A 13,578-nucleotide genomic window follows, 5' to 3' on the forward strand; every position below is an offset into this window, starting at 1 on the left:
AGAGGGTTAAAGTTTGAAAAATAAAAAACGATATTTTCAGTCCTGGTGTCTCTTACAAGAACATTGAGGAGAAAACAGTAACATTATAGTGAATAAATCCAAGAGAACTCCCTTAACCAAGCAATTCTAGCTTATACCACTAGAAATAAGACATATCAACATCAGATAACCACTGAAAATCAAGCATCATCAAACTGTACTGTGAGATATGATATAAGGCAAATGACCAGTAATCTTCAAAGCTGCCAAGGAAATGATAGTATTTTGACAATGTGAGATCACAACTGGAAGACACTGAGGACATCAGTGGTGAAATTTGAACGAGCTATAGCTTAGTCAAAAACCTTACACTAATTGCAGTTTCTTAATGGCAGGCAGCTCAAATTTCATATCCCATATAGGGGGTGCTGGTTCATGCCTTGATTCCGTTCTCAATTCTAGCTTCCTGCAAATGCTTACTTCCTGCAAATGCTCAAAACATCACGTAACTGGGTCCCAACCACCCCTTTGAAAGACACACATTGAGTTCCTGCTGTCTGGCTTTGGCATGGCTCAGCATGAGACATTGTTGGCATTTTAAAGTGAAGCAGTAGATAAGAAATTTCTTTCTTCCTGCCTTTATAATAAATAAAGGTTTTAATAAAATATGATTAGAAATACGTTATCATTAGGGGAAGCTGAGTGAAGAATAAATAGGTATCTTTGCATTAGTTTTATAACTTTTCTGTACGTCTAAAACAAACATCAAAATAAAAAGCTAACAACAAAAATTGTTATTCCTGTCTAGTTAATATTGTTGAATAAGTTTTAATAATTCAGTGCTAGCAATGGATCAGTATTATGGCACTGTGAGCTGACCCACACTTCCAGCTACTCAAGTCCTAGCTGCATTGCCTCTTATCCAGCTCCTTTCCAATGCACCTGGGAAAACAGTGAAAAAGCTCAAATATGTGAGCCCTTGTCACCCATGTGGAACAACATGGATTTCCAGTCCAAAGCCTTCAGCATGGCATAGTCTAGGCCCTCACAGTCAATTGGGATGGGAAGTAAACCAGCAGATGGAAGAAGACCTCTTTGTCTTTCCCTCTACAATTCTTTCAATAAAAACCAAAACAAAAAAATTATAAAAAAATTCACATGTAACAAGTTTGGTACCTAAAATCACATAAATGGGCCCCATCACTTATGCTTTTATAAAGTGGAAATAATATTTGTTTTTGTTTTTTTTTTAAGATTTTATTATTATTGGAAAGCCGGATAGACAGAGAGGAGAGACAGAGAGGAAGATCTTCCGTCCGATGTTTCACTCCCCAAGTGAGCTGCAACAGGCCGATGCACGCCGATCCAAAGCTGGGAACCTGGAACCTCTTCCAGGTCTCCCACGCGGGTGCAGGGTCCCAAAGGTTTGGGCCGTCCTCGACTGCTTTCCCAGGCCACAAACAGGGAGCTGGATGAGAAGTGGAGCTGCCAGGATTAGAACCGGTGCCCATATGGGATCCCGGTACGTTCAAGGCGAGGACTTTAGCTGCTAGGCCATGCCACCGGGCCCGGAAATAATATTTCTTACACGGTTCTTCACAAGGATTTGGAATAGCTTTCTTTGAGAACAAGCAAAAGAATAATGAAGTATAAGTGGTGTGGTACACAAAATTAAACTGCTGCCTGCAATGCCAAGATTGCAAAAGTATCAGCTCAATTCTAGCTGCTTTCCTTCCAATGCAGCTCCCTCCTAACGGACATAGGAAAGCAGCAGAGGGTGGGTGAAGTCCTTGCACCTGCCTACTGATATGGGTGGCCCAGATGAAGTTCCCTGCCCCTAGCTTCACCCTGGTATAGCCTAGCTGTTGTGGTCATTTATAGAGTGAACCATCTCTCAACTCCATCTTCAGCCTGGTCCAGCACTGGTTATTGTGGGTAATGAATCAGTAGAAAGAAGTCCTATTTCTCCCTCCCTGTTACTCTGCTATTCAAATAAATAAATATACCTTTTAAAAAATAAAAATAAGAAAAAAGATTTTAAATACACATGTTTAGAAAATACACAGATTTTCATTTAAAGTAGAAAAATGTGCATTGATTAGGAAATATGAGCAAGGCGAGTATTTAAACCAAAGGCTTAGAACAGATAATTTTTACCAATAACTACTGGTAAACCAGCTTAGAAATAATCAGTCTAGATAATGAAAAATGATTTAATAGTGAAATACTTTTCACAAATATTATTTAACTTTCCTGATGAGTATACTAAAAATGATTTCATTATAGATATAAATTTTCAATCACATTGGGTTTCCTAATGCTATTAACACAGTTGCATCAGGTATGACCTCTTTTTAAAATAATAAAGGATCCGTAAAGCATTATAAATTTTAGCATAGAAATAAATAAAATACGGGAGAATCAAGATGGCAGAATAGAGTAAGAACACGTTTAAACGGACGGAAAAACATTTAATCAGGATGAAGCAGAGAGGACATATTTCAGGAAATACGAAAGGACAGAACAACAGCAGAGGGGAACCTGGAAACTGACAGACACAGGAAAGCAGCAGACACAACAGTGTGGTGTTGCAGTGACTGAAACTCCAGCGGCTTTCAGCTAACAGCAATCTGAACTCCACCAGCAAACAGGTGGGAAGGGACTTCCACTGGGAGCTTGGGAGGTGAGCCCAGACAAAGGACTGTCTGTCCTGCTGGTCCATTTGATTTGACCCGGGGCAGAGACAGAGCAGCAGATCCTACACGGACAGTGCAAGAACACAGTGGATTTCACAGCCCTGTCAGCCCCCTAGAGCTGAACTGGGCACCATTTTGCATAAGGAGGCAAAGGCAAGGGAAAGGACTGAGCATACGCTGAGCTGGGAGTGAACTCATTTCTGACTCAGTGAACTGTATCAATGTGGCATCCTACAGGTTCCACCCAAGACAGGTCTGGGTAGCCCTCAGATCTGATGGCCAGCAGATCAAGAACTCTAGTAGTGGTACGTTGGGCGCCATTTTGTACACCGTGGCAAAAGCTTTAGGACTGCAGGGGACAACAGTGAACTGTGCATGTACTGAGCTCGCGAGAACTCACTGAGGTCCGTGGATAGCACTGGTCCCGCAGGAAAATAATACTGACTGTGGCATCGTACAGGCCAAAATAGGTCTGTGTGGCACCTAGACCTAACAGCCAACAAGTTCCAGCAAGATCAGTGCCACCAACAACCTAACTATATAGGACGCCTGGTGTCTCTCTAATCCTGGGACCTGCTCCAATCAAAAGTGGGAGATAGGTTGCAGAGACAAAGTTGCAGCCTCAGCACAGTATCACAGGAGGTGGAGAGTGGTGAGCCAGGAGCTGGGGCTGTGGAGATTACGGTAGAAATCTAACATAAGAACCCAGACCTGGAACTCGCTGGAGGTTGTGGCACAAGTGGCTGCAAGCAAAGAGTTGTTACCAACTGCAATAGGTAAAATCACATTGTAGACCTGTGGGTGACACAGCTTAGAAACCTGCCCCAAGGAGAAGACTCTGCTAACCAGGAGTACAATGGCCAAGAGCAAAAGAAGAGACAAAGGTACAATAAATATTACTGAAAACTCCCCTGCAATGGAGCAAAACCCTATGCCAATCTCAGGGTTAACTGAGGAAGACATCGAGAAAATGGGACACACAGAATTCATACAACTCATTTTAAAACTTCTGATCAACAATGAGAAGCTCATACAAGAGTTCAAAGAATTTAAGGAAGCAATACAGCAAACCAAGGCTGATATATTAGAAATTAAGAACACAGTAGAGCAAATTAAGAGTACAATGGAGAGTCTCCAAAATGGAATGAAGCAAGCAGAAGAAAGAATCTCAGAATTGGAAGATATTTCCTGTCATCAGGGGGAAGCAAACAAAAAACTGGAAACAGAGCTGGATCAGGCCAAAAAAAGTGTTCAAGAATTGAAAGACACTATTAAATGGCCAAATATAAGAGTTATGGGAGTCCCAGAAGGTGCAGAAACAGAAGCTCAGTTTGCAAATGTGCTTAATGAAATAATAAAGGAAAATTTCCCTCATCTGGAGATAGAATTGGGAAACAAGATCCAGGAGGGGCACAGAACTCCCAACAGGCTTGATCAAAAGCAATCTTCACCAAGACACATGATCTTCAAGCTCTTTTCAATAGAACATAAGGAAAAGATCCTTAAATGTGCACATGAAAAAAATGAATTGACATATAAAGGAATGCCAATTAAACTCACAGGAGATCTCTCACAGGAAACTCTACAGGCAAGAAGAGAATGGAGTGACATATTCCATATTCTTAAAGAAGAAAATTGACAGCCTAGGATAACATATCCAGCAAAGCTTTCTTTTGCCTTTGAAAATGAAATAAAATTCTTCCACAGTCAAGAAAAGTTAAAAGAATTTGCCTCTTCCAAACCTGCCCTACAAATGATACTTCAAGATGTTCTCTTGACAGAGAAGAGGAACAGCACCTACCAAAACCAAAGGCAAATGGGAAGAACAGCCCAGTAAAATGACAACAGAAGACTAAACCATTGAACAACCCATTGCTAAAATGACAGGACCAAAGTACCACCCGTACATATTAACCCTGAATGTAAATGGCTTAAGCTCAATCAAACGTCATAGATTAGTACACTGGATTAAAAAACAAAACCCATCTATTTATTGTCTATAAGAGACACACTTCACCAACAAAAATCAGCGGAAACTATATCGCCTGGGTTTTGTTGTTTTCTGTTAGTTTCATCTCTTCAAAACACTTTCTTCTGATTAAATCATTCAGTGACTCATAGATCATAGAGTAGCATCATTTTCTGCAAGAAGGTTCTTGATTTTCATTTCTTCAGCTACACGTTAGTCATTTAGTAGCATGTTATTTAACTTCTTGGTGTAGTTAATTTTTCTTTTTCTTCCTGTTAATTATGTTTTGTGGCTTCTCATTTAAGGGGATGTATAGTAGCTGTGTAATGGAGACTGTCATATCTAGTAACATGTCATTTAACTTCAAGGCATTGTAAATTTCTATTTTTCTTTTTATTGTTGATTTTGTATTATGACTTTTCATTTAAGGGGATGTACAGTAGCTGTGAAATGGAGACTAACATCCAGATGTGAGGGTGTAGTGTGGTATGCATTTCTGTTTCCAGACAAAGATGAACTTACAATGAAACTGTTCACTATATCTTGACAATAGGATGCTGGACTCTCTGCCACTGTCCATGCCCGCAATGATGGACATATGACTGAGTATGAAGAACTATATTTTAGTAATGATATAGAGGAACTAGGTGAGGGGGTTGGACTTGGGGAGGGGATAAGGGAAATGCCAGGAGCCTATGCAATTGTATCATAAGATGATCATAATAATAATAAAATGTAAATAAAAAGAAAGAAAGAAAATATAATTATATAACATAATTATAGCAGTTCAATAAAGTACAATTTTGGAGCAATAGTTCATCCACAGTTAATATCTGGATGCCCAACACAAGAAAAATAACAGTATAATCAGGAATTCAAAGTATAACGACCTGACTCTGCAATTGTTCAATGACATCAGGTCACAGTTAAAACTCTCAAACTATAGTTGCAAAAAAAAAACCAAAAAAACCAAAAAACCAAAAAAACAAAAAAAACATTGCCTATAAGTTTCTATTATGGCTGAAAATACCCTAAACTTAGCATTTTTTTAAAAAAAATCTTTTTTGGTGCCTTTCATATACAGTAACTCAAAACCCATCACAGGTATTAACAATTAAAACTACACACTTACCCATACCTTGTGGCCGACTTAACCTTACTGAACTAATTTCAGCTTTTTGGACATGAGGTGGGTATTCTTTCCTAGAAAAGAAAATTCATACAATTTTATTTAAAAGAACATATAATTTCCAAAGTGAAAAAGTTAAGGGCATAGTTAAGATATATTTATTAAAAGTAACTATAGCTTTTAGATATATAAAAAGTGACAATACCAAACCGTATCATACAAAAATCTTAGTAAACTTTAATAAATTAAAACTGTAACAAACTATTTACTTAGATCATCACTCTAAGCTTACAGTATGAAGGTTGTTGGAAAAACATTTAATAACTAAAATCCAAATCACTGTTCTCTGAAAGCAAACTTTTGGGAAATTAAAACTTCAAAAGTTATGGGCTGGGGTTATGGTATAGCAGGCTAAATTGTATTTGCATCCCATATGGGTGCAGATTCAAACTCCAGCTGCTTCACTTCCGATACAGCTTTCTGCTCATGTCCTGGTAAAGCAGCAGAGGATGGCCCAAGTACTTGGGCTTCTGTGCCCATATGGGAGACCTGCAAGAAGCTTCTTCCTCTTATCTTCAGATTAGCAGAGGGAAAATCTCTCTCACTTTCGGCCTCTTCCCCTCTCTCTGTAACTCTGCCTTTCAAGTAAATTTTAAATAAACAAATCAATGAATAAAATAGTAAATGTCAAATACTGATACTGGTATTGAAGGTAATCCCAAAAGGGGTAAAAAAAATGTACTATAATTACAAAAGAAGTGTTTCGGTCTTGTAACACAACTGCATACTTGTTTTAAATTTTTTATTACATTATATCAGAATTCATATACCATCAGATGAATACATATTGCATAATAATCCTTAGAATTCAGGGCACCAAATACTGTCTATGTAAACAAAATATGTATGATTTGTGAGCAAAAACAAATATGCTATAGCTAATTATGCATAAAAACATAAAGATGATATATAATCTGAAACAGAGCAAAAAATTTAACAGGTAATTCAGCACCCAAATCAAAGCTTTTAAAAATATTCCCATTTTATTTGAAAATTAAAAATAGAATCTTTTATTTTTATTTGTAAACCTTTTTTAAACATTAATTTATTTCACCTAAAAGTCAGAATTACAGAGAGGGAGGGAAAGAGAGAATTCTTCGACCCACTGACTCACTCCCGAAATGGCCACTTTGGCTAGAGCTGACCTGGTCTGAAACTGTGAGCCAGAAGCTTCTCCTGGGTCTTCCTTGTGTGTACAGGGGCCCAAGGACTTGGCCATCCTCTACTGCTTTCTCAGGTCATAAGCAGAGAGCTATATCAGAAGCACAGCAGCTGCGAGACAAATCGGTGCCTGTATGGGATGCCAGTGCCATAGGCTGACGAGTAGCTTGCTAAGCCAACAAGCCACTCTAACACAGTGTGAGTCAGTCACACTAGTGACAGATAATTCCTATCACTTAGAGGAGGATACAACTACAAAATCACACAAACATCTCAAAAGAAATTTTCTTACAAGAATTTCACAGTTTTACATCTTACATTGTGATAGAAAAAGCACTTAAATTGAAAACAAAATATGAAAATGACATGAGAAAAACAGTAGGGAAGTTAATGGTAGTGTTCTTGTAATAGTATTAAGCAAATACTCATCATCGTGTGCCAGGTATTGGTTTAATGGCACTGTACTCATCTAATTCCCACAACAACCTTACAATCCTTCATAGTTGAGGAAACAGGCACGATAAGATTAATTAACCTCCCCTGTTCACGTAACTATTAAATGGCAGTACCAACAATCCATATGGATGTCAGCTTGAATTCTGGCTGTACTATTTCCAGTCCAGCTCCTTGTTAAGGCATCTGGAAAAGCAGCAAAAGACAGCCCAAGTGCTAGGCCCTCTGCAACAACATGTTTAGAGAGTCAGAAAAAGCTTCTGGCACCTGGCTCTGGCCATTGTGACCACTAGAGGAGTAAACCATTGGATTGAAGCTATTTCTCTTCTAACTCTGCCTTTCAAATAAAATAAATAAATATCTTAAAAACAAAAAACAAAACAAACAAATAAAAACCAGAAAAAAAGTCCTGCCCATACCCCAGTAGCTTAAAAAAAAAGGTAGATTTTCAGCTTCTAATTATATTACATTATGACTGAAACAAAGTACATGAATATATATTACAAAGTTATCTCAAAATCCACTGATTTTTTAAGGCCCTATTTTTTTTTTAACTCTACACCATGGAAAAATTAAAATGATATCTTTAACCTACTAAAGCCCAAGTTTACCAATTCTATGAATTGCAAGGTATTCCTATTTTAAAATAACACTAAATAGTATATTTACTGCTCAGTTTACATCTTCATGTGTATTTATTCCATAAATATTGCAGTTGGACATAATGAGTTAAAATGCATCAGAAGGGCCCAGCGTGATAATCTAGCGGCTAAAGTCCTCGCCTTGGATGCCCGAGATCTCATATGGGTACAAGTTCTAATACCAGTGGTCCCACTTCTCGTCCAGCTCTCTGCTTATGGCCTGGGGAAAGCAGTGAAGGACGGCCCAAAGACTTGGGAGCCTGCACTCATGAGGCTCCTGGCTTCGGATGAGCTCAGTTCCAGCCGTTGCGGCCACTTGGGGAGTGAATCAGCAGATAAAGATTTTGCTCCCTGTCTCTCCTCCTCTCCTGTATATCTGACTTTGCAATAAAAATAAACAAATCTTTAAAAAAACACAACAGAAAAACTATGATTCTGAAGCAAAATATGATAACATGATTAACTACCCAGGAACTCTGAGTTTATCATGTATTTTAACAATAGTAACATAAATTTTAGTTAATCTAAAATACTGAAGTTTATTGGCAAGGAAAATAGTTTTGTGGTTCAGAGTGGCCAGAAACTCTGCAAGTACAAATTTACTTCTGCAGTTTGAGCTAGGTATGCTGCAAACATGTCAGTATAAACTGACATAAGTCGGGATTGTCACGATTTAATCACATCCAGAAATCCCATCTCTTAATTCCACCAAGGTGGGGTTAGGTTTCAACATGAATTCTGGTAAAGACACTTCAGCAATCTCCTTTAGCATCCATTTAACTGCAGATACTTTCCAAAAAACGGCATAAATCAACTAATTTGATGTTTTTGCTCAAAAATCTAAAATAGCATTACAGTTTCCTGGCTTTCTGCCTCATTCACAATGTAACTCAGCACCTTCACTGTAGCCTATGGTGCTGTGTGATGGAATTGCTGGCTACTTCACAACACCACTTCTCCCACCTGTCTACCCCAGCTTTATTTGGTCCTGCCAGTAGTAGCTACTGTGGGAGTGAGCCAGAAGGCAGAATATCTCTTTCTGCACACTCATCTCCCAAATCAGAAATCTATCTGGCGATTAAAAAGTTCCCTATGTAACATGCTCTGAAAGCTTCTATTGCAGCAACATAAAATTCAACCTCTTCAGATCACCTTGCAAAAAGCCTTTTATGACCAGATGCCAGTATATCTCCAAACTCCTCTTGTCATATTCTCCCCTTTCCTAAACTGTAACTGCCGTGGCTACTTTTTTCTGTTTTCCATTTATGTCAAATTCGATCCTGTATAACTTAACACTCTCTTCCCTAACCAGAAAGGCCATTATGACCATAGCGTGGTTCATTGCTTTTCCTTTAGTTCTTGTTAAAACGCTAGATTCACAGATGAACATGCAACTGCACACCAACAGTTAGCACTACTTAGCACTTCATGTTTCACTTGTCATTATTAGTTTTTGCCCCATCAAAATATAAATGTAAACTACAGAGTACAGATATTCTGTTTTATTTGCCACACTACCCATGGGGAATCAGTGGATGGATGACCTCTGTCTTTCTTTCTCCCTAACTTTGCCTTTCAAATAAATAAATCTTAAAAAAAAAAAAAAAAGGCTGAAACATCTAGTCTATTAAAATTCAGAAATTCCAAAGTTATTATATTATCTAAGTCATTTTTAGAAAATGTTTCTTGAAAAACTTCATTAAAATGTGACAAATATTAGTTACTTTCATTTTATAGCAAAGTAATGTGCCTACTGGTTATGCTAGTTACTTGTCTGTAGATCTTCTGACTCCTATTCCAGTATTATTCCAACAAGAATATAAGGTCAGAAGAGGGCAGAAATTTCTGTTTGCTCCTAGAAAAGTATGTGGCACAGAAAGGCATTTAAATATATGCTGACTGTATCAATGAGTAATTTCCACTATGCATAAAAAGCCAAATCAGTGTACAATAATTAGTAAAACTCAAAGGCTATTATAAAATTAAATGTAATTGGTGATTTTCTATTATTTTAAAAATAGTGCCCACATTTAAGTACAGAATACCAAAACTGTGTTATATGTATGATGGTATGAAATTATGTGACGTCTATTTACAGCAGTACTACTAAAAACATCTTACGGACAAAAGCAGCCATTTATAAGTTTCAAATTAAAAAGATACAGAAAGACAAGATCTTTAAAAGTTCATAAAAATGATTATTATGCAGCTGATAAATGCATAATTTCAAAACCTTTTTGCACCAAAATAAACATCTAGTCCATTTTCCCATAGGTTTTGAAGCTCCTGTATCTGACAAGAAGTAATGGTTTACTCAAAAAAAAAAAAAAAAAAAAGGCAACAGGAAACCATTGTTTACTTCTGTGGAAACCAGTAATAAAATATTTGCACAATCCATTAATTTAAAAGCATTTACAATTATAAAATATACTTAAAGTTTTCCTGGGAGGATTATCTCAGTAATTAGGGATTTATTAAGATGAAATATATACATCTCATAAAATATTACAGTTATCAATTTCATTTCCTCTACACTTTTCATTCCGTAATTTCAGCTCTATAATTTAACAAAATTATACAGAAACCAATTATACAAAAATGTTGCTTTAACACAAAAGTTTAACCCATTTAGAGGACAGCACAGGATTGACAAAGAAACTTTTGAACATCTCAAGGGAGCCAGGAAAACACACACAAGCAAACACATACACATATGGACAAAAATTCCCCCTACATATACGCAGGAGAAACTCCCCCTACGGGCGCCTATTTTACAGAAATTACAACTATTTTATTATGCAAAAAAATCCCCACAATAGGTTCTTAAATTTTTTTTAATGCCAGATAAGTTATTTAGATAGCTCCTAAAACATTACCAACATGTCTAAGAACTAAAGATATTCACAAAATTGCTAGATTTTTTTGAGCTAGAACAAAATATATTTGATCTATAAAGCCATAACTCTAAACTTAAGGTATTTTCATCTCATCCAACCTAATCTCCTGAGATGTAAAAACAGGACATCATCACTGAAATATAGCAAGAATGATTCTGATGATTTAACTGAAAACAACTTTATAACCAAAGCATTAAAACATTGTATGTTCAAAGGAAAGTCATATCAGTGTAAGTATGTGAATTATTCATGGAAAAACATATATTAAGAACTATATCAAAACAACATTTTCATAAATCCAGTATGGTATTGTACTATTAATGGGTTTCATTTCATTAAGAATATGAGCTTCAATGATAAACTCTAATTCAATGAACAGTTTCAAAGTATATACTCTGGTATTTCATTGCTACATCCATGCTCTAATTTCATCAATATTAAGCTTACCTTTCTTTTCGGTCCAGACTGCTTAAAACATGAAAAAAGAAAAAAAACGTAAGAGGCAAGACCTCACTGTAGATATAACACTGTAGTCGTAGTAACTGTAGTTAATAAGGCAGAACTATAATGTGGTCAATGTGTTACAATACAATTCATATATATACATATATATAATATACTACATTATGAATCTTATCTAAATTATTTTCCAACTTTTGTTAACACACAAAATAATTACAACAATCATATTTAAAAGGAAGAAAAATGGATACATAAAAACCTGAAAATTCTTGAAAGGGCTTAATTTAACTATTAAACCTTCAAGGATCTGTTATATTAGAAGGATTATGCAAAATGTTCTAAGATACAAAGACTCAAAAAAACTTAAGGGTTTCCAATTCTATTAACAGAATGATTATTTGTTTTTGAGTTAAAGAAACCTTTTTAAGATTTATTGAACTTCTGCCCAAAGTCTTAAATTAAACACAGTATGTGACTTGGGACACAAGGGAAAGCCCAGGCTTTAAAATCATGGTCCGTAACAAGAGTCCAATATGTAAGTCTCAGTCTTCTACACAGTTCAAGCGAAGTTCAAAGAATGTTAACATTAATTAACCTAAAGTAAATCTACATGAACCCTCCACTTAGAATTAAATATTCACGCCCTAATATTATTCTTTATTTAAAAGGAACTAAATAATCAAAACTGAAATGAAAGTATCATCTAAAAAATGATATTAAATTCACATTAATAAAATGCATAGTACACAAGTAAAACAGTAAGTTAGTCTTAGAAAATTAAAGTAAAATAGGGCAACTTGTTTTTACATACAAAAGAAACACGTTTTTTAAAAATTGCATTAACATTATATTTGAAATTTCACCTTGACTATTAAACCTGAGAACAATATGAATAAAATCAATTCACTCTGGAAAAATGTCAGGAAATCAGGGGAATATTATTATACTCCAGTTGGTATTTTGTTCTAGCAGGTTAAGTTGTCCCTTGGGACACTGGCATTCCATGTCAGATGATCATTTCAATTTCTGGCTATTCCACTTCCAAACTAGCTACCTGTTAACACACCTGGGAAGGCAGGGAAAGATGGTCCAATTGCTTGGATCCCTGCCACCCACCAGGTTGATCAAAATGGACTTACTGGTTCCTGGGTATGAACCAGCAGATAAAAAAGCATGCTTTCTCTCATCGGTCACTCTGCCTTCTAAACAAGTAAATCTTTAAAAATAAAGGAAAACAAAATATAAACATCAAAGCTTAGATACAGTCCACTTTATATATTCTTAAGAAATTATATTTATAGAAAAGGTAAACTGAAAAGCCAATTCAGGTATTAATGTCAATCTAGCCATTTCCAACTCCTCACTTTAGAGTTCCAGGTTTAGTATTCTCTTGTTTTTTAAACCTATCTACACAGAGGAAATGGAAAGCAAAAAACAGAACAGAGATAAAATAAACCAAGTTTGGTCCTCCCCAACAAAATGTAGTTAGGAAGAACAATAACAAAAATAAACATACAATACATTTTTCTTAATGTTGAGAAAAATGCAGTTATCATGATATGGCATCTAATTTGTAAGCTGTGGTATTCTATGAGAGTCTTCAACTGATTAATGTCATGTTCTGCCCGAGGAAAAGCTTATTTTTTAATTTTTTGAAAATTTGGTCCAGCACAATGGCTCAGCTGGCTAATCTTGTGTCTGCAAGTGCCAGCATCCCGTATGGGCACCAGTTTATGTCCCAGCTGCTCCAATTACCATTCATCACCTGGAAAAGCAGTAGAACATGGCCCAAAGCCATGGGACCCTGTATCTATGTGGGAGACCAGGAAGAGTCTCCTGACTTCAGATTGGCTTAACTTTGGCCACTACAGTCATTTGCAGAATCCATCTTTCTCTCTGTCTATCCTCCTCTCTGTACATCTCCTTTCCAATGAAAATAAAAAGCTTCAATTTTTTTCAAAAGCTAGGAAATGTAATTATTATTAATGTAGGACTTTGAAAACTGTCAACTTACACTCTTGTTGGAGTATTTCAAACACAATGGGAAGGATTACCTTGAACTGGCATAAAACTAATATCAAAAATAAAAAACAGAGGGAGAAAAAACAGACTAACTGATTAATTCTCACAT

At 36.3% G+C, this 13,578-nt stretch overlaps 1 protein-coding gene across 11 annotated transcripts in view; it reads right to left on the bottom strand.

Annotated features, from left to right (window-relative positions):
* SENP6 (SUMO specific peptidase 6) overlaps nucleotides 1-13,578 on the bottom strand; it is a 99,234-nt gene that overhangs the window by 47,423 nt on the left and 38,233 nt on the right. For 5 of the 11 annotated variants that reach the window (XM_058661324.1, XM_058661304.1, XM_058661333.1 and 2 more), the window contains 2 exons: nucleotides 11,433-11,453; nucleotides 5,777-5,847 (listed from right to left, as the gene is read on the bottom strand). In XM_058661324.1, the coding sequence (XP_058517307.1) occupies nucleotides 5,777-5,847; nucleotides 11,433-11,453 (92 nt within the window). Of the gene's footprint in view, nucleotides 1-5,776; nucleotides 5,848-11,432; nucleotides 11,528-13,578 lie in introns of all 11 variants that reach the window. The other 6 variants (XM_058661313.1, XM_058661308.1, XM_058661310.1 and 3 more) reach the window with 6 other exon arrangements.

Source organism: Ochotona princeps, chromosome 1 (assembly GCF_030435755.1).
Source record: "Ochotona princeps isolate mOchPri1 chromosome 1, mOchPri1.hap1, whole genome shotgun sequence".
NCBI classification, from domain to species: Eukaryota; Metazoa; Chordata; class Mammalia; order Lagomorpha; family Ochotonidae; genus Ochotona; species Ochotona princeps.